Genomic DNA, 22,369 nt, shown 5'->3' on the forward strand with positions numbered 1-22,369 from the left:
AAATTAACAATGAAGAAATTACCTGATGTGATTTAAGATATGCCTAGACTAAATGATAATTGTAACGAAAAAATCTCCATATAACATGAAACTTACATTGAAAAAATAGCATAGTTTGCTCCTGCTAACAGCTCTTGTATAGGACTATTCCTAGGCGCTATGGTTTAAGACGAATACCAAGTTCCAAGTTCAATGATTAGGAATATATCTGTTTAGTCCTTGCAAGAACAAGCCTACTATAGCCAACTTGTTACATAGCCAAGTAGGCCTATATGTTATTTATACTTTACAAATTTCCACATGTTTAAATTAAAAGCCGATATCAGGATAAGTTGCTGAATACTGTTTTCTGTACCAACTAGGTTGAAGCACAATTTTCAATTTGCCCTATGCATAATGACAATAAAGGACGATTTCTTGACATTGAAAAGTGTTATTCATAGAACAAGTAACTTATCACTATGGTTAAAAGTTATAACAATGTCGTTTTTAACATTAAAAGTAAAGAAAGGCAATAAACTCCAATTTCAGTAGGCTAACTTAGGCTCTGTAACACCAACAAGTATTTTTAAATAATCGTTTTACAGTTTTATTGGTCTTAATTGTTTATACAAGACATCTATAAATGAATCTATATTAAAGAAATAAAATGAGCTTTTAAAATATAGTTTGGTTGTAGGCCTATGTCCTTTGAACTTAATGAAATTTACATATAAGATGCTTAAAAATAATGCAATATTTGAAAATAAGTACTAAATATGATGGGAAACCCAACTATTTGGTTCTGTTGTTTTAATGTTAGGTATATAAAGCCAACAAATTAAATCATTGACTATATATACCTGTAGGTATATAGGCCTATAGTCAATGATACAATACTGACATTTTTTGTTTAAATGTTTGTTCAATAAAAATGTAGTTGCAATTAATTTTACATTTACCTAATGTGCGTGGAATAAAAAGTAACGGCTTTGGAAAAGTAGCTAAAATTGTAGCTGTAGCTACATTTCATTGTAGCTGTAGTTGTAGCTAGCTACTTTTTCGGAACTGTAGCTGTAGCTGTAGCTAAACTACTTTTTTGGAAATGTAGCAGTAGTTGTAGCTAGCTACATTTTAAAAGTAGCTTCCCCAACACTGGAGATGAGGATGTTGAATGTTTAATGAGGCTTGTAGGAGATTTTCTAAGGCACATTTCAATGAATTATTGATGAGAAATACAAAAATATTTATCATTAAGACAAATCTTAAAATCTTAAAAGGAATTTTATCCTTACAAGACAGTGATGACTTATAATTATTTATAACTGAACTTGTTTAGTGAACTATTTACTTTATAGTATGCAATATGTTTGCTTCATATTTATTTGTCATTTATAGATACATGAAAAACTTTTGAGTCATTAATATGAAACAGTTTACACAAAACAAACAATGCAAGGTGTACGATTGTATTACAACTGTCTATTTTATGTTTTATCATCTAAAGCATATTCAGAAGGTTGTAAATAAAATGTTTTATACCATTTTTACGATTTAGATTAATTAAAATTTAATGCTTACTGAAAATTGTACCCGGTCAAAAAGACTGTCTGTGTCTCCTCGCGTTTTCAATTAAGTGCGACCTCTGCCAGGTTAAGGCTGTAAATTCTAGTGTTTTATAGTCAAGCTTGTGTGGAATCATTTACACTCGGTCTAACAACTGGGGTAGGAAACTTTTGACACTGTTTTAATAGTGGTCATTCTGGCTCGGTAGGGAAGAAGGATGTATATCTCAAGGAAATAGCGGTACCAATCCAATGAATCAAGTGGTAACCAAGGATTAATGGTAAGGACAGTTTATGGTAATTTTATATTGCAAGGAAATCAAGGTATTAATCCAAGGAATCAAGGTGTAAAAGCCAAGGATTAATGGTAAAAATGGCTTGTGGTAATATGATATCTCAAGGGAGTAAAGGTTTGGGTTTAGTACCTATAACATAGGGTTCAACGGTTCAAACAAGGGAATCAATAATGGTACAATAATCTGCTTATTAATAATAGCACACTTATACTCTACCTACTTTAGGCTATCACAGCTCCCAGGATGTATGGAAATGGTCTTAGGATGGTTAGATAGGTTTAAACAATGGAATAAAGCAGGTAAAATGAGGCTATGTAAATACTGATTAAAATACATACAAGCATCACAATGCACAAGCAAGCTGGATAAAGTGTGATTGTATGATCAAAATGGGCAAAGCAAATCTTAGAATTAGTGGTGCAAATAATCTGCCATTTATAAATCAAGCAAGTCACAATGCAATGATAGTTTATATGTCAACTTTTTCAACTAATAATACTAGAAATGTGCGATTCAAGCTCAAACTAAGCAAGATGCCACAGGATTATAATTTCCAAATTATTTCCAAAACGTAATCCAAAGCAATCGACATTATGTTAATCAACCAATTATAAGTACATGAAATAAATGTCAAACAAGTACTAGAAACAGAATTGGAGATGTTCTCCTACCTTATTTGAAGATTGACTAGTCCGGTTGGTATCGGGTATGGAATTGACTGTCCTAAGGTCGCCTCAGACTCTCTGAGTTTGAAAGACAGTCGTGCGCATGCACGATAGACAAGCGCAGGCGAATCGGGAGCATGCAAGATGTGCGTGCGCATGTCAAGGAAGCGGAAAATTCAAATCGTAGTTGCCTCAATACTTCATCACACAAGACTAACTGCCACACACAAACACAGTTTTGTTGTTTTAATGTTGCTTGTCTATATTTTGTCTATTGTTGATATTCAATATAAACAAAATTGTACCATTATTTCAGCCCGTTACAAGCAATAACGTCAATGCTCCTTCCAACCAATCTGCAATCTGGACAAGTCAACCCAGTGTGTACCTGTGGCCTGCTGTTGTCACAAATTTAATGTTTAACTTGTGTCTAATTTTTGTTATGTATTTAATGTTTTGACGACCTCAATATGAGCAACGCTTGTTATTCTTGTCCAGGATCTGAAGAAGGCAACAGAATCAAGGTGAAATAATGAAATAACCTTTGATCTATGTGTTAAGAGTCATTCAAGACAGCTCAAAAATGAAATGGAGATTTTTACAAATGTTGAACCAATTTTCAAATGTATTGTTGTAGGTTTCACCAGAATGAGGGAGTAATTGTTCTGGGAGCTACAAATCGTCGTGAAGATTTGGACAAAGCTTTGCTCAGACCGGGAAGATTTGATGTTGAAGTTAATGTAAGTCAATTTCAAAATATTATAATTTGGTCAGTATCAAAACTTGACTGACAAGGACAATGTAATTGGAGTTGTGTAACCCTTTCCACTCGGAATAGTTGTCCCCTTGTTGTTCCATACGCTTGTATTTAATTTCATGCAAAAAAACTTGTTTTGGATTTTGTGTACATATACTGACTAAAATAAATTATTTGTTGTACTTGAGAGCTTTATTCTTATTGAGCATAAAATTGTACACAAGTAAAACATAATATCAAAATAAATATAACCATAAAATATTTTTTTGTATGGTCATAATTTGAAAAATGCAGAATAAACTATACTAGGCTATATTTTTTTTGGGGGGCTTATAAAAAAAGTAAACACATTTTCAGGATTTGTAAAAAACTTTATCAACATTACTTATTTAGTTGGCAATTCAAATCAGCCAATACAAGAAGGGTTAGGTATATATTTTTACAGAAAAAATGCATTTTCAAAATGTTTGATTTTTTTATTTTGGTTGTCGTGGTTACTATTGTCACTTCTTTATACTTCACAGCTGACTAAATAACTCATAAATATATTTTTTGCTACCAAAAACATGTAAAATGAATGAGGAAATCATTTAGTATGTCAAAACATGCAAACACTATACTAGGGGGCGTTCGCTGATGCATCCACAAAATTGAGCGGAGTCATCAAGGGTTCATATTATATTGTTTTTGTCATACTGCAGTAAAAACAGTCGTCATTGATGCATGCGTTGCCGGTCTAAAGTAGCTTTTTTACTCTTTAAGGAATAAAATTCGTTTTTAGCCTCTATGGAGTAAAACTCAGCTTTTGTCAACTCAGTTGTAAATTTATATTGTAAACGATTTAATACGTATCGAAATATGTAACGATTCGTGCTTCATAATCATTTTAACCAGTCTCTTCCCATAGCATTCTAGCATTGCAGATACATTTATCCATTCCCACACTCAACACTGCCCACCTTTACTACTTCCTTCACCACACCCTACTTCGTGGACCTGTTTCCCTCCCTTATCATAGCATTTTAAGTATTAGATACATTACTGCCCAAACGGTTCACTCAATCTGCACTGCCAGCCTTTAATACTTCCTTCACCACATCCTACGTCGTGGGGCCTGTTTCCTTCCCTTCTCATAGCATTTTAGGATTGAAGATACATTATTCTAACTGCCACAGACGGTTCTCACAATATGTTCATACTTTATTACTTCCTAAGCCACTTCCTACATCGTGGACCTGTTTTCATCACTTTCCATGGCATTTTAGTATTTTAGAAACATTAACCTAATTGCCACAAACATTGCCCACACTCCGCACTGCTAGCCTTTACTACTTCTTTCACCATTTTCTATGTCGTGGGCATAATTCCATCCCTTCTAATAGCATTTCAGTATTGTACATTAATCTAACTGCTACAAACGGTTTCCAGTTCCCTAACTCCACACTGCTCACCTTACCTACCCTTCACCTTACCTTGCTCCTTCACCTCTTCTTACGTCGCAGACCTGTTTCCCTCTCTTCCCATAGAATTTTAAGATTGTAGATACCAAGATACCTTAATCTAATCGTCATAAACAGTTCCCACACTCCGAAAAACTCGCCTTTACTACTTCCTTCATCTCTTCCTACGTCACGGACCTGTTTACCTCCCTTCCCTTAGCATTATTGGATTGCAAATACCTTAATCTATTGGTCATAAACAGATCCCACACTCCGGACAACTCGCCTTTACTACTTCCTTCACCACTTCCTACGTCACGGACCTGTTTCACTCCCTTTCCATAGCATTTTAGGAATGCAGATACCTTAAATCTAATCGTCATAAACAGTTACCACACTCCGAAAAACTCGCGTTTACTGCTTCCTTCATCACTTCCTACGTCATGGACCTGTTTACCTCCCTTCCCTTAGCATTATTGGATTGCAAATACCTTAATCTATTGGTCATAAAAAGATCCCACACTCCGGACAACTCGCCTTTACTACTTCCTTCACCACTTCCCACGTCACGGACCTGATTCCCTCCCTTTCCATAGGATTTAAGGATTGCAGATACCTTAATCTAATCATCATAAACAGTTTCCACACTCCGGACAGCTCGCCTTGACTACTTCCTTCACCACCTCGTACATCGCGGACCTGTTTTCCTCCCTTTCCATAGCATTTTAAGATTGTAGATACCTTAATCTAATAGTCATAAACAGTTTCCAACCCCGGACAGCTCACGTTTACTATTTCCTTCACCACCTCTTACGTCGCGGACATGTTTTCCTCCCTTCCCATAGCATTTTAGGATTGCAAATACCTTAATCTAATGGTCATAAACAGATCCCATACCCCAAACAGCTCGCCCTTAATACTTCCTTCACCACTTCCTACGTCGCGGACCTGTTTCCTTCCCTTCCAATAGCATTTTAGGATTGCAGATACCTTAATCTAATTGTCATAAACAGTTTCCACAATCCGGACAGCTCGCCTTGACTACTTCCTTCACCACTTCCTACGTCGCGGACCTGTTTCCCTCCCTTCCCATAGAATTTTAGGAATGCAGATACCTTAATCTAACCGTCATAAACAGTTCCCACACTCCGCACAGCTCGCCTTGACTACTTCCTTCACCACTTACTACGTCGCGGACCTGTTTCCCTCCCTTCCCATAGAATTTTAGGAATGCAGATACCTTAATCTAATCGTCATAAACAGTTCCCACACTCCGGACAGCTCGCCTTGACTACTTCCTTCACCACTTCCTACGTCACGGACCCGTTTTCCTCCCTTCCCATAGAATTTTAGGAATGCAGATACCTACCTAAATCTACTTCCTTCACCACTTCCTACGTCACGGACCCGTTTTCCTCCCTTCCCATAAAATGTTAGGAATGCAGATACCTACCTAAATCTAATCGTCTTAAACAGTTTCCACACTCCAGACTGCTCACCTTTACTACTTCCTTCACCACTTCCTACGTCACGGACCTCAAGCTAGTGTCGTCATTTGATTATATATTTATGATCCATACGACCGTTTATGTTCTAATATCTGTGGCATAATGCTATCAGCTATTTATTTATCTACTGCATTCAAAAGTCAACAGCTGATCATATGTCTTTGTTTATGTGTCAAATACTGCTTCCATAAGGATTACATTGAAACTTTGAGACCCAGTGGGGCGGATTCCTGAGAGACTTTTTTAACGCCATATAGATGTTGGCACTCACCGGTATGGTCTTTATCACCATGCAAAATTTGAAAACGATTGATTCAGCCGTCAAGGAGGAGTTTGCGTATTACGAAATGCATAAAAGTCGACGTATAAGAGCTTCGCTCGCTTCGCTCGCTCCGCTCAATAAAAGGGATTTATTATTAAAAAGCCGATGCGGAAAATGTCGTGGTGGCTGCAACATACGAGTGAAGCAATCAGATGTGAATGTCGCGGTAGCAGCGACATACGAGTAGAAAGAGTTTTAAACAATTGCTCTATTTTATAATTGATGTTATCTAATGTTTTTTTACTGTTAAAGTATCTATCAATGAGCAGCTGAGCCTATATTCCACTAAATCTGCCACAAGACTAAAAAATTAGAGTGGAGAACAACTCAAAATACATATTGGCATCACTAAAATAAAAACCATTAATTAAAGTAGTACACACTTAGGCTACGATTATACTAGGAGGCTGGTGTCCGAGAGGTTAGCATCCCATTTCAAGCCGAAAATGACATGATTTGTATTGAGATGCTAGCCTCTTGGACTGCTATTTTATTTATATTTTTTTGTCACTTTTGGTATATATCTATTTCAAAAACATTAGGTTTAATGAGTACCGAGGTTTGCTACTTCAGGGAGGCCAATAAAGTGTGTTTTTAGTAACATATTAATAGCTTAGTATAAACAAAATTGAACAAGTTCGATCAAAATATATCCATAAATAAGTAAATTACAACCGTTAAAAATTTTATTATTTCCATAAGAATAAATATTCTAGGTTGAATGTGTGTGATGAATGGCCTGTGAGTGCTATGACCTGTGTAGCCTTGTAACCCTAAAAGACTTAGGTCAGCTGTTTGGTTAGCAAAATATGCATTAAAAGCCAAGAACTACCGAGGCTAAAAACTGACTTTTCTCAGGATTGAATATCACACGAGCACTATGACAACTCAGATACCCAGCCAGCTATATTTGGACACTTTTGAAATCCAACAAAAAATGTAGAAAAATCACTAACCCATTCTATTTTTGAGCTATTCACCCACTTGTATTAAATTAAGTCAGTTTTGATTGCTTTAAAACCTTCTCATATGTTGACAGGTCCCGGCACCTGATTACTCGGGCCGCAAGGAGATTCTCACCATGTACCTGGGTCGCATTCGCTCCAAGAACGTAGATGTCGACATCCTAGCTCGTGGAACAACCGGCTTTACCGGAGCTGACCTTGAGAACATGATCAATCAAGCAGCCTTGCGCGCAGCCATTGATGGGGCTGACTTTGTAACAATGAAATACCTCGAAGTAGCCAGGGATAAAGTCATTATGGGTGAGTCTAAGCTTTGTGATATTGAATATCATCTTAAGTCGCATTTAGTGATTACTACTGACTATTGTACAGGGTTTTCACACAGTGGGAATCCTGGGAATCATACGAGAATTTTATGGCAGCGTGAATTTCCCGGAAATTTCATATTCAGATATGTTGGCAAATATTATGACACTTAGTCTTAGTTCAATAGGCCTATTTAAATAACAAAGGCAACCATCGTAAAAATTATCTGGATACACGGTAACAAAACATATGACAGATAAGAGTGGCAGAGGTGTACTAATGTTTGAGTAGAAAGTGTAGCCTAAGTGTAGAAAATGTTTGTTTTTTAAAGACCTTATTAATGATGTATTACAAAACCTATGTTGCCATTTGAGTTTATTCAATCTTAAGCTCTAACATTTTCCAAAATTTCCTGTTTTTTAGCGAATTTCCCATGTAGGGAATAAGCTATTACCTTAGTACTCATGGTAAGACCTGGACCCGGGGCCTTACTTTTTCGTTTTGAGGTCCCTAGAGGCCAAAAACACCATCCGTTCAAATTCATACATATATGTGTGTCCGTTAGCACGATAACTCGAGGAAAAATGATCCGATTTTGATGAAATTTAGTACAAACATGTAAACGTAAATTTATTGGAACGAGTTTGTGGACCAGCATGATCGGACTATGGGAACGGAGCGGGGGTTTATGGGGGCTTTTATGGGGTAAAAACATGTTTTCCCATTTTTAACCTTAAAACACAAAATTCCACAATTTCTTTCCAAACTACTTTGTAGAGCTTATATATTGAAGCGTTTATTATGCATCTAATGGTTACGGAGAAAATTCCAAAAATTGTAAATTTAAAATTCCCATATTGTTCTCATGGAGAATAAGTCAACTGTTGTAGGCTAGTTTGCTTGTTTATGAACATATTTTGATCAAATTTAGAAAATACATCCATTTCTTACATAACTACTAACATTTTACGACAAAAAACCCTTTTTTAACCTCCCTGTTGCAGCAAACCTAAGTTCTCGTTAAACTAATTCAATTTAACCCTTTTGCGCTCAAGTGGCGGGGAGCCACGCCGTGCGTCATGGCCACACGAACTCTAATGTCGAGCCAGGCCTGCCGTCGATATGACAACGCAATGTGCTTGTATTTGGACGGACGTAGCTGTTTATTTCGCCACTAGGGTTGATGTTTGACATCTGCTGCCATCTGGGGAATTTTTTTAGAACCGTTTGAACAGATAATGAATTAGCATCAAGTATCGGTGCACTGGTGAAAAGTTAAAAGAAAAACCAAGAAATACTTTAGCTCTTTTAAACAGTTTCATTTTTTCACCTATTTTACATGATTAATGCTGTAGTTGAAGAACTTTTGACTCCAAACAATCATTAGCTTTTTATCCAAGCACTAGAGTATTGAATCGAGTCAAACAACCATATGTAATTGTAAGAATGTTAGATTGTAATGGCATTTCACGGAAACTCAAGTAAATTGCTATTTAGTAAAGATTTTTGTGCTTATAAAGGTATTAAATTGCCATTTGTGGTTATATTCACTAATTGATTTTGTTTACTCTTCACAGCTATTATTTTGTATTGAAGTTAGTTTTTGGTTGTACAACTACCAACTCGTTTTTGTAACTTAATCTACATCTCCCAATTTTTTGACAAATTTTACATCAGAATGAACTCTTTAGTACCATAACATACTTCATTGCTCTATAATCTGTAAAAGTATACATTTTTAATGCACTTTTACAGATTGATTGTGATTTGAAATGAAGAAACAAAATAATATCGACAGGATACTTTTTAGACCTGTCAGTAATTGTGTTCAATTCAACAGATTTGGTAATACTAATGAGAGCCCTATAAAACTTTTCACTCTTTGAGCCCGAGCTTGAAATATTTAAAAACCATTTTAGGATTATACCATCCTCCTCCATGTTCCACCATGTGTCCTCCATGATCGATTGTGTGAGCTATAAGATTTCTTAGGATCCATATATAGGCCTGTTTATTTATTAAGAATGTATGACATTGAAATTAAACAATACGAGGGACCATTCAAAGTGTCATTTGGTTGTAGTGGCACTTATTCTCTCTGTTTAGTAGCTTAAATAGCTTTGTTCGCTGTCACTATTTCTCATTGAAAACATAGCTGGTTCTTGAGAAATAGTGATATGTAAAAACCTTGTAGTTCTGTTTCTTACTTATTGTCAAATATTGGCACCACAGGTTACATTTTGGTGACATCTGTGCTGCTAAGAGGGTATATAACTTCTTAGAATATAATGAACTGAACCCCTGTATCTGATGGTTCTAGTAGATGCAGCTAGTTTCATAATATGACAATCCTAATGACATTTGTTTTAAAAGGTGTAGTTGGTATTTTCTGTTAACTGCCAAACACTTTGTGAGGGCGGGGAAACAGAATCAAATAGTTTTCTCAAATATTCAATAGTGCTAGTAGTTATACTTAGGTTTTTTAAACTGTAATAGGATAAGAATTGCTTTTTAAGAACTCAAAACTCTTTATTTGCCACAAAATATTTTTATAAATACATTGACATATCACCAATTGTATCAATTTGGAGCTGTGTTCTTAATTTATCGTATAAATAGATAACATGTTAACCCTTTGCGGTCGAATGGCGAGTATACGTCGCTGCCGCCATTTTCTCGTCTGCTTGAATGGCAACCTATACTTATCAAAAAAAGAAAAAAATTGATTTCAAAGGCTTAAAACCAGCGGCAGTACAGGTTGCAGTCATACATTCATTAACATGGTAATAACGATTATCCATCAAAATAATACACAAATTGACTTCTAAAACACTTCCATGGGGTACTGTACCGTTTTTTGCCAACTTTATACAAAATGTTAGGAGTTTATAAATACAGGGGAGTCTATTTCTGGGTACATTGTGGATATATGTGTGACAGCTTCCGGCGCATTAACAAGATCAAACTTTACCTTTTTAAAAATCAAACCAAGATAAATGTACAAACAAACATCAGTTAGTATTTTGAAGTTTCCTGACATTGTCAGTAACGCACACAGCTGGTTTTGCAGGGAGCAGCCCCACACAACGAGGCCTAACCCCATGTGAGATTCAAAGAGGCTAAAGTATGCTGCCTAATACCGTCCTTGTCCAATGAACCATAGTGTCGATTCAAAGCAAATATATGAAGCATCAGTTCATGATACGGTACTTATTGAATCTGATGTTTTCTGTTAAATTCTTATCCGGCTTATGTTCTCTGTACTCTATGTACTCTGCCAGCATAAGCACTGAGACTGAGACTGAATAGAAATTGTAATTCAAGAGCTACAAAATTTACTTATAAAACACAACCTCAACCCTTATAAAACTCAACCCTTTATTGGTGACTACACAAAGTTTTCCTCCGGGCGCATTTGTTTTTATAGAAAAATATGTGTTATCGCCAGCCGGTAACTTGAAGAGTAACAGTACCTTACGTGAATCTTTCTAGAAACTAATTGAACATAATTTTGATCTCACACCTCCCTCCAAAATCCTTATTAATTAGTTGAAGCCCGAAGAGTAACGTAGCATGGAGCCCGGCTCCGTGAGTCACCGATGGTGTTGATGTTTTTGTTTGCTATATATTTATATAAATATTTAAAGTAAGAGTTTTTATTGATTTCATGCACAATTCTATTAATTGTGCATGGCTTAAATACATTTTTGTATTATTATATGAATAAAAACAGTGTTTGTCAAATGTTTCAAAGTTTCAACACCCGGGAAAAAAACTCTGTTTGTCACCGATTGTGTTTTACAATCAAAGATGCCGACGAAGGGTTAAATTAATTTTACCAACAAATAACGATAGGTTAAGATTAATAAGTGAAAGTAGATTAGTTCATTACAAGATTCTAGAAGTAGTCCTACCTACCTTAAGTTATTGTTTTTATATACTAATTTGTGATAAATTCCTGATAATGGCTTCCCAAGTTTTAGTGGGGTCGTATAGCTGCATATAGTGGCAGAATATTTCAGTTCTGGCAGACAGGCTGCAATTTTAGGTGGTTATAGTATACAAGTTTCTGAACCTAAAACAGCCCAGACCCCAATTTTTAAGGACCTCGGTCGTCCGTAATGACGTCATCAAAATGGCGGCCGTAAGAGGATGCTAGGTCCCCATGAATTGGCTATAACGACCGAATGCCTGAACCAATTTTCATTAAATTTAGCACACAAGTGCTTGAATACATTATGTCGGCCTGGGTTGAAAATGGTCAAGTTTCATCAAGTCATTTCAAAATGGCGGCCATTCAAAACTAAAAAAATATGAGGAAAATAATTGTGAATTGTTTTATACAGGGAGAGTTTTAAAAGAGTTCCCCCCCCCTACTTTTTATACATTTCTTAAAATATCAACTTTGAACCATGTCAGATCATTGTAGAGTAGCAAGAACTTCATTTTGACCGGGTTTACATTTTTGGCCGCCATCTTGGATCCGCCATTTTGGAAACAAAGTTATTTTTTCAAATGTAAAGATAGGGTTGTGACCCACCGTTTCAAACAAAACCTTTACGCTGAATACGATGCTGCAATCCGTTTAAAAAAATGTTGATCCATTCTAAAGTTATGAGAACTTTTTATAACTTTATTTTTGGTCCATTATAACATTGTGCATTTACAAACTAAGGCCATAATCTCAAAATAGTGCTAGATAAAGATAAGTGGACACCACCATTCATTGTTGACCTATTTTAACTCGGTTATGACGGATGTATTTTTTTCAGCAGCCATCTTGGATCCGCCATTTTGAAATGTGATAAATTATTTTAAACATGAAGGTGGTGTTGTGACCCATTATTTTGAACTACTTTTTTATGTTAAATTCAATGCCGCAATCAGTTTTTCATTGTCATGTCTGGTTTTTGAAATATTGACATTTTAAATAAAAATAATTGTTATATTTTATCAAAAAAGCTTGATAACAAAAAACGGATACAATTAAAACTAGTCGAAATGAAGTAATCGCTACTCTACAATTATCTGACGTGGTTCGGAGTTTATATCTCAAGAAAAGTATAAAAAAGTAGGGGGGAACTCATTTAAAACTCACCCTGTATGAAACAATTCACAATTATTTTCCTATTATTTTTTTTTTTAGTTTTGAATGGCCGCCATTTTGAAATGACTTGATGAAACTTGACCATTTTCAACCCAGGCCGACATAATGTATTCAAGCACTTGTGTGCCAAATTTCATGAAAATCGGTTCAGGCATTCGGTCGTTATAGCCAATTCATGGGGACCCAGCATCCTCTTACGGCCGCCATCTTGATGACGTCATTACGGACGACCGAGGTCCTTCAAAATTGGGGTCTGGGCGGTTTTAGGTTCAGAAACTTGTATACTATAACCACCTAAAATTGCAGCCTGTCTGCCAGAACTGAAATATTTTCCTGCTACCCAACCTGACTATTTGGAAGTATTTTAAAACTGATGAAGCGAACAACAGAAACCCCACAATACCGGTACAGGCACTTGGCCTACAAAAAAAAAAAAAAAAAAACATCAAAGTCACGAAACTAAGCCTTTGTTTAATCTTTTTTCAAACAAGCCTGCAACTTAATCTGTAACCTCATATGAATATGTACTTAGGCCTATTTTCTAAAAAGTTTTGTTTAAAACGTCCCTTCCATAGATACTTTTGTTCTAAATTTCCCTTAATAGTGGAGTCTAAAATTAACTTCATGCAGGCTATTGGCTATAGGTACAAAATGACTCAACATTTCTTCCTTCTAAATATTTAGCTAGAACTTAACAGGCAGTTAACTTAACACATTTCCAGAACCTATTTTCTTTCCAAGATTTGCCCATGTTAAATTTATTGGTTTAACAGTGAATCATTTCAACAAATAGCCCCTGTATTTAACACTTCTGGTAGGCTATGGTATATATTGTTTTGATTCGAATATTGTTGATTTGGTTGTCAAAGTGTTGTTTGTACAAATAGGTTTAAGTTTTATTTTCTTAATCCCTGAATATAACCAACATACACTAATAAAAAATAATAAGTTTCAAAAATGTAAAGAGGGATATTTTGTTTTTAAAATAAAACAATTATGTGGCCTAATTTGAAATGAGGTACCGATGGTACCGGAACTGAGAACCAAGAATCGATTTTGGCGAGGAACCGGTACCGGAACCGACATTGAAAAAGTGGTACCGACCCATCACTAGTTTTTACATGTTCTAAACTAATCTCTTTCCCTTTAAATATTTTCTTTTGGGATTTGGTTTTTTGAAAAGGGATAGAAAGAACTAGGCCTAGCTCGAAAAAATCAGAATCCAGGACCTACTTGGGATTATTTACCCTTACAGTGTGAGTGTAGAACCTACTTCTTCATAACCTAATAACTGTACAAGTCCTATATTGAGTGTTATGTTTTGTGACCTTTTATGGTCTACATATTAGCTGGACAGTAATTTTCCCAAGAAGCTAGTCGAACACTATCTCTAAAAAAATCTTTAATCATCCACTTATAATGTAAAAAATTTCTTAGAGACCTAATCAAACTCTAGTTTAATGATAGGCCTAATCAATTATAACTGCACAGGGCCGGAGAGAAAGTCTCGTATCATGGATGATGAAACAAACGAGATAACAGCCTACCACGAGGGAGGTCATGCTGTGGTTGCTTACTACACGAAGGACTCACATCCCTTACACAAAGTCACAATCATCCCTAGAGGCCCGTCACTTGGACATGTAAGTTACATTTCCACATTGAGGCAATTTGGCATTGTCTCAAATCAAGTGTTGCTGCTTTTTTACTAATGTTTACGCTTTTGGTATTTTCAATGAAAGAATTACTAAGGCTCTTAAGAGAAAGTGGTCCAAACTTCTTATATCTTTGTGGATATGCCAGGGATCTAATCCGCCCTCATCGTACCAAATTATCTAAGGGTACTTTTATGTTGATTAGGCCAAGATCTATTGTGTCAACGAATATTCTCATTATTGTTTATTATGCATACCTTCATAGTTATGTATCATATGGAATTATTGTATGGGGTAATGACAAAAGCGTTAAAAAAATGGCTATTGAACAAAAGCGCGCTATTAAAGTTAACAAATCAAATCAAAAAGGCCTTTATTTAGCAAGCGTTCCTCAGTATATACTGCTTTACAGGATAACTCTTGTCAATTTACTAATACTAGATAAAACTAAAAACAGAAAGTATAATATAATCAGAAAGTATATATACAAGCAAAAAATTCTATTTACATTTCCATTTTAATGTATTTACAAAATTTGAGGTACTTCATTCACAGCTTATAGCAAATGTTGACATGAGGACCCACAGTAAGCCATTGTTTAGAAAATTTAATATACTCACTGTACCTGCAGTGTATATTTTAGAGTGTCTGTTGTTTATTAAAAGAAATTTACATACTATATCAACAAACAAAAATGTTCATAATAACTATTTTACTAGAAACTGTAACTCACTTAGAATTCCCAGTGTAATTAAAAAGTTAGGCTACTTGGAATTGTTTTGTTGCAATGGGTGAAAACTGTATAATTCTCTACCTTCTCATTATAAATATTTAGAATTTAACTGTTGTAAGAGGAACGTTAAGCATCTTTTGATTAGCATTAGTCCATATGACATAAATGAGTTTTTCCTTAATGTTAATGGCCATGTATAACTTAAGTATGTATATGATTATCTGTGGACTGTTTTATAGTTATATATTTAATATATCTAGTTGAAATTGCTATTCATTGTAAAATGTTCTGGCAATAAAGATTTGACTTTATTTGATTTGATGCCACCTTCGGAGACGCTAGCTATTAGACAAACAACACACCCAAGGATTTAAGGTGGTTAATTCAATTGTAGGAAGCTAGGAATTAAGTATTTTAGTTGGAACTTACCTGATTAGGAAGGAGTCTATCCTGAATGCTTTACACACTAATTTGAATAGTTTACTCCTCGATTGTTAAAAATTCAGTTAAACCTTCGGTCTCAACTATAATCCTTAAAAATTAACATAGTAAATGCCTTCAGGTATTATTTAATGTAAAACACCTATTATTAGTTTTTTCATTTAAAACTTGTTGTATCCAGACAGCCTATATCCCTGAGAAGGAACGCTACCATGTGACCAAGTCCCAGCTACTAGCTATGATGGATACCATGATGGGAGGTCGAGCTGCGGAGGAACTTATCTTTGGCGCAGACAAGATTACCTCTGGGGCCTCCAGTGATCTTAAGGTAACCTCCAAAATGTTTATAATATTTCAACTTTGAAGAAGAGCTATTTCCCTGAGATGATGTATCCTAACAAATTATACAAGGGCAATTCAGAGTTCCATTGTAGGTAGGCTATTCTTAGCATATCATGATTTGTTGTTACTGATAACCCTTTGGAAAAAGAAGATCAAGCAACAAAACATATTGGGTCGAATAGAAAAATAATTAAATACCTATTAATATTTAGTCCTGCCTCCCCATGAGAATGTTAGTACCCCAAAGCAGAACATTTTTAAACATTCTGCAACGGACTTGGAAAATCCAAAAAAATTATGTGGGCTTACGTGGTCCAAGTTGCGTGTAAATGAACCGTGTTTGTGATAGTTTTAATGAATATTTAAAAATAAATAAGTTTTCAAATGCTCTTTAATGAATATATTATAGGGGTGTGCAAGTAGTGACTTTTTAGTTTAAGGGATGTGAACCCCTTTGCACCCCTTTTTTGTCATTGTCAGAAAGATGAACAGCGGCGTCTCTATCAGAAATATTCTGTAATTCTATAAGTGTCTTCTATGTCTGCTCTAAAATATGCATAGTTAAATCCAAACGCCATTTTCAATAAACAACACAAACACATTCTAATGCACTGAATATATTCCATTTAAAACAGCCTGAGGTAATTAGAGTTTCAGCGCTGGACTCAGAACTAGGGATGGTCAAGTCTCAAAATTTCAGGAAATTTTAAATCTCAATATACCAGACAAGATTTATTTTATATCAAGACTTTTTCGAGACGAGAATAAAAAAATAAAAAACGCCTGTTAGGAAGTCAATGCGATACCCGCAATACAGGAGCACGTTGTAGTTGCGTTTCCTTTGCAAAGGCGTTCTTATTTGATTAATTCTTTACATGTAAATATTAATTTAATTATTTTATCATTTGAGAAGTTTTTTTAAGTGTAATCAGTGTGAGACATGTTTTACTACTAAAACAAAGCCAAAACAAGTAACTATTTTATACAAATGAATATTGGTTTTATTTTATGATTTATTTAATTTGAGTATAAGTTTAACTCTATCCTAACTGATATCACCATGTTTCCTAATTGTAAGCATTTTTAATAAGTTGGACGTAATTAATATAACTTTTTTATGATAATGTTTTTAATAAAAGATTTTAAATATTCTTGCCTATTATTATTATTATTGTATTTAAACAGTCATCTAACAATGTTACAAAATCATGTAAAAATGTCGAATGTGCATTTCCCGTTGTGAATGAGAAGGGAAATCCCGTCTCAAAATTTTTTGAGAAATAAAAATCTTGTCTCGTTTCGTATTAAACTAAAAATCCAACCTCGTCCATCCCTACTCAAAACGCATCAGAAAGAAGAAGAACGGAGTGTTTTGGTCTGTGCATGCGAAACAATAACATGAAGATTAATCACCTGGCTGGTTTGGTTTTGTATACAACAGATGTTACGAGATCAGTGACGCCAACCCACCAATAAAAAGTATACCACAACAATGTGAGGGGGGAGTTCAGTTGGGTAGATATGGTGGGTGTAATTTGGTGGTGTATTTGGTTTTACTGAAAGTGTGTAAGAGTGTTGGTGGAATGGAGTACGTACTAGTGTTCGTAGGTAGGTGCAGAGACTAGCTCTGTGACTTACGGAATGTGGGACTAGTCCTCTAGAGCCTGGAATCGGACCCTAGCCTGTCTGGGCCCTAACCTATGTTTGCTGCTACCGACACCGTAATAGTTAATAATTATTGGAAACAATTGCTGGGGACCAGATGACAGAGACCTTTTACCTAGACAAGAATGTAGCCCAAGCTAACTTTGATTACACAATTACACTGATGATTTGACACTGAGAATAGCTTATGAAATTGATCTGGTAATTGAACTGAGACTAGGATCTTCTCCTGGCAAGTTACATTCCTTTAACAACGTGGTAGCAATAACTGACTAAAAGGGATTAGTCCCAGGCCTGATTTTGATATAACAGGTTGTCACCGACTGAGAAAACCCGAAAATACAAGAATTATGTTTGATTTTTTTAAACCTAGAAATACGTGTGATTTTGTATTTCTAACTGGAATTTTCAATTTATCACGATCGCTCATAACATCATACGACAATTATTATATCCGCACGACCGCCAGAAAAATCAGAATTTTGTCTCATTCACGGTAGAAGATGATAATATCCTCACGACCGTGGAATATGCTCATATAATGCCGCGATCATGGAAGATGATAAAATTATGTCTACATGACCGCGGGAAATAGTCATAATTTTGCCGCAATTGCGGAAGACAATTACGATGTGTACATGGCCGCGAGGGATTATCATAATTTTACCGCGATTGCATGCAAATACAACCACCAATTTTTATTTTCAAATATTTTGGTGCCCCTAAAAAAACCAATTGTCTCGCCCCCTAGTCATGTGCCCACCGTGCCTATTCGGTAAATCGGCCCTGATTAGTCCGGTTAAGCAGAACCAAACATTTGCCCTAAATTATATTTTACCAGTGGAGGGGCGAAAGCCATTAGGCTTCCCCTCTGGTTATATGTTCCTATCCTAACACGCTAACCTATTCCTTATATTGGTAAACTTATGTTCGTTGAGATTGAAATTGTGTGGGACAAGGCGGTGTAGCCTCGAGCGCTGCGAGACTCCAGAGAAGACAGGGGAGAGTTCTGGGACAAAACCGTTGAGGTTCAATGCGCCAAGCCCGAAAAAACAAATTTGGTGAACGGTAGGCTCACACGTTTGCGCCATGAAGCCTGTGGCGCTTACGCTACGAAAATAAAAAAAGTTATCGCAACTATAGTTAAATATTAAACGTCATAATAATATACAATCTATCCGAAAAAGTTGGGTATTTAACGGCTAGTGTCGGATATCAAATTTGGGCTCGGTTTGGATACAAATATCTACCCGAACCAAATCCGACTCGAATTCTTAGATATTCGCATACCTCTAAAAAGAAGTAATAATCAAGAATTTTTCATTTGCTCTGGAGATTTTTAAAATGTTAAATAAAAAGTATTTTAGAAACAATAAAAATTAAATAGGTACCGTACTTTAAAAATGTAAATCTTCTTGAAATTTCTTTTACAACTATAAAATCCAGTCTTAAAACTAAAAATCCAACTATTAAAACTACTGGCTGATATTTCAAATGAATTGGAGCAATCCAGGCCAGTTCATCAACGCTGAAATCTCCCAAAGATTTAACCGTATATTTTGAGTGTGGAAGGTTACCTCCTAAAACAGCTGTTGTGTTTTTTTACCAAAATTTTATTATTGTTATTAAAATTGGTGTATTTAATATAACCTTAATGAAACGATAATGCTAGCTTCTTGTTTACAGCAAGCTACTGCGATTGCGACTCATATGGTTAAAGACTGGGGGATGTCAGAAAAAGCAGGTTTACGAACCCATGACACAGATAAACAGGGCTTGATTCAGATCAATGAATTGAGTCCCTCCACATCAGCAGTTCTCGATAACGAAATCCAAAGGATACTGCAGGTGAGAATTTTATGATCTTTTATTATTTTACAGAGGTTGGTGGCCTCTTTCATCCTTAGAAATGCCTTCCTCTTGGGCCTCAGGTATGTAATATGTGGAATGTAACTAACAAAACAAGAGGTGAATCCATTCCCAAGATCCAATCCCAAGACAAATTTGGGTCATTTTGGCACTTAACTATTTTTTATGATTTTTCAAACTTGGTTTCCTGTGAAAAACGGCATTTGCCAGAAAAGTTTTTAAAATTGACTAAATAATTTTAAAAATCACACCTAAGTTAAAAAGAAAATTTTCAAGTCCCAAAAATCATTGATTTTAGCATTTTTCTTGATTTTCAAACACAATTTTCAGGGTGAAATAGACGTTTCCCCCAAAAGTGCCAATGGTAAAAACAAGAGGTGAATCCATTCCCAAGATCCAATCCCAAGACAAATTTGGGTCATTTTGGCACTTAACTATTTTTTATGATTTTTCAAACTTGGTTTCCTGTGAAAAACGGCATTTGCCAGAAAAGTTTTTAAAATTGACTAAATAATTTTAAAAATCACACCTAAGTTAAAAAGAAAATTTTCAAGTCCCAAAAATCATTGATTTTAGCATTTTTCTTGATTTTCAAACGCAATTTTCAGGGTGAAATAGACGTTTCCCCCAAAAGTGCCAATGGTAAAAACTGCTTAAAATAGTCTAATTTAGGTAGATAAGGCAAAAAAACTGCAATATAACATAAGTAGTATAAGTTCAGTATTACCCAAGGTACTGTAAATGGTTAAAAATAGGGCCTAGGTTCTTGTAACTTCAAACCTAGTTGTCCAGTAGCCTAAGCCCAAGTCATGAGATTAGGCTATGTTAAGTTATGACAACAAGTTTTATTTTAGGCATACCTTTTTAAAGTTATGTTCTAAAACATAAACTTAGGGCTGACAGTAAGTTGTAGGCCTAAATCCCTACTTAGTTAAAGAAAACAATGTGCGTTTTTATGTGGTTATAATGATTATCACTACCCAATTGGTTGAATGTGTTTTACAAAATTTGTTATTGTTAGTGCTTTATAATTTTGACTAATAAAACTTGGTTCAGCTTTGTACCTTTACTTATTATCTAAGTTCAGTTACCTATTGAATTAAACTAGGCCTAAATTAAATAAACAAAAGATACATTTACAATATACACTTATTCTGAAAAAATATACCATCAGTTTTAGTAATTAAGTTATTGAGAGTTGACTTGACATTGATTTCAAGTTTTCATTACTTGAGGGTTAGTATTCGGTTAAAAAATGTTCACTATTCAAATACTATTTGAGAGAAAGTATTCGATTCGAAAAAATTTTAATTCGATTTGAAATTCTCTCTATTCGATTCGTATTCGATTCGAAAAGAAAAAGTAGTATTCGCACACCCCTACCGAGCATTAACTCCCGGCCGTTTCACCATTATGGTAGTACGGAACTAGTGGTCACGGTTTAAATATACTGCATTTTTACACCCTTACAATTGAGATAAAATTTTGAAATTTGGTACAGGGCTATGGAATGAACCCTTCATGCCAATTGTATGGTTTTGAAAACTAAAACTTCATTTGGTCGTATATATAAATATTTTTAAAACTAACACATTAGAAAAAGTTTGGAAAAGTAAAGTGAAAAAGTTAGTCGCCTACTAAAATTGTTGTTTGTTGGTCAGAGAAGTTTCGTCTGTGAGAAAGTTGTAGATAATTAAATATACTTTACTGTTTTTATTTAACTTTTCTTTCTATCATGCTTAGTTTTGTTAAAATTTTGGGTTGAACAGAGCGTCCAAATCTCAGTTGTGTGTCGCGGTGCAGCGAGTAGCGCTGCCCCGCAAGATGTAGTGTAGCATCGCATAGCTAATAATTAATGTAGGCCAACTGAATTATTTCAAGCAGGTTAATATGCATTTTGGTTATCCTCAAGAATATTACTTTTGTATCTTTTAATATACATACATTCCCAACCAGTACAGAAGTTCAGTTATAACTGAAAGCTCTACCTGTGTTCCTTTTATATTATCCTGTAGTAAGTAATTTTATTACACAGTCAACAGCACAGCATTGAATGCATTTTGAAGACAGGTTAACTATTTACTACAATCCAACCAACAAGTTTACACGTACACGGTGCACACTACACGACTTAATGTCTTCATAATTAAATACCGTAGCCTAAAACAGAAATGCCTTTACCTTTAAGTTTTAATAATTTTGCTGTAGTTTATTATGCATTTCAAGTATATGTTTTGTTTGCACGTTATTATGTAGTATTATGAGAAATAAAAACATCACTTCATTCATTTTGTTATTGCACAACCATTAATAACTAATCCATTGATAATATTCTTGCAACAGACAATCGGAAGGCGGGGCTAGCGGAAACTTTTAGCTTAGCGCTCATCAACCAATAGCGGCGTGGCGACCACCATCTTGATTGAATTAGGTGGAATTAGCGAATTACTAAAATTAGCGACAACATGTATAATTAGCGTTCTGTTGTTCTTCTGTGTTGGCTGGTTTTAGTAACTGTGGTTTTTATATCAGATATCGATATTTCAGAAATAGCTGAAACTGTTTGTATTTTTGGAGTTAATTTGAAGGAAATAGTGTCAAAATTTATTTTAAGAATGAGCAATATTTTGTTAAATAACTACACGAAAGTAAAAAAAGCTAAAAATAATAGCTACTGTAACCATAGAAAAATGTCAATCCTTTCTTGAATTAAATAATTTTATTTATTGCTTTTGTTAATTTTTACTTGGTATAG

General features: G+C 35.0%; 1 protein-coding gene across 2 annotated transcripts in view; it reads left to right on the forward strand.

Moving 5' to 3' along the window:
- The window catches only part of LOC128998103 (ATP-dependent zinc metalloprotease YME1L-like), a 54,132-nt gene that overhangs the window by 28,409 nt on the left and 3,354 nt on the right, over positions 1–22,369 (forward strand). For both annotated transcript variants that reach the window (XM_054424098.1, XM_054424099.1), the window contains exons 10-14: positions 3,143–3,245; positions 7,571–7,796; positions 14,401–14,552; positions 15,920–16,066; positions 19,432–19,593. In XM_054424098.1, the coding sequence (XP_054280073.1) occupies positions 3,143–3,245; positions 7,571–7,796; positions 14,401–14,552; positions 15,920–16,066; positions 19,432–19,593 (790 nt within the window). The remainder of the gene's footprint in view (positions 1–3,142; positions 3,246–7,570; positions 7,797–14,400; positions 14,553–15,919; positions 16,067–19,431; positions 19,594–22,369) is intronic.

This window comes from Macrosteles quadrilineatus, unplaced genomic scaffold (genome assembly GCF_028750875.1).
Source record: "Macrosteles quadrilineatus isolate MER2022 unplaced genomic scaffold, UCM_ALF_1.0 Scaffold_7__1_contigs__length_78375512, whole genome shotgun sequence".
NCBI lineage: Eukaryota > Metazoa > Arthropoda > Insecta > Hemiptera > Cicadellidae > Macrosteles > Macrosteles quadrilineatus.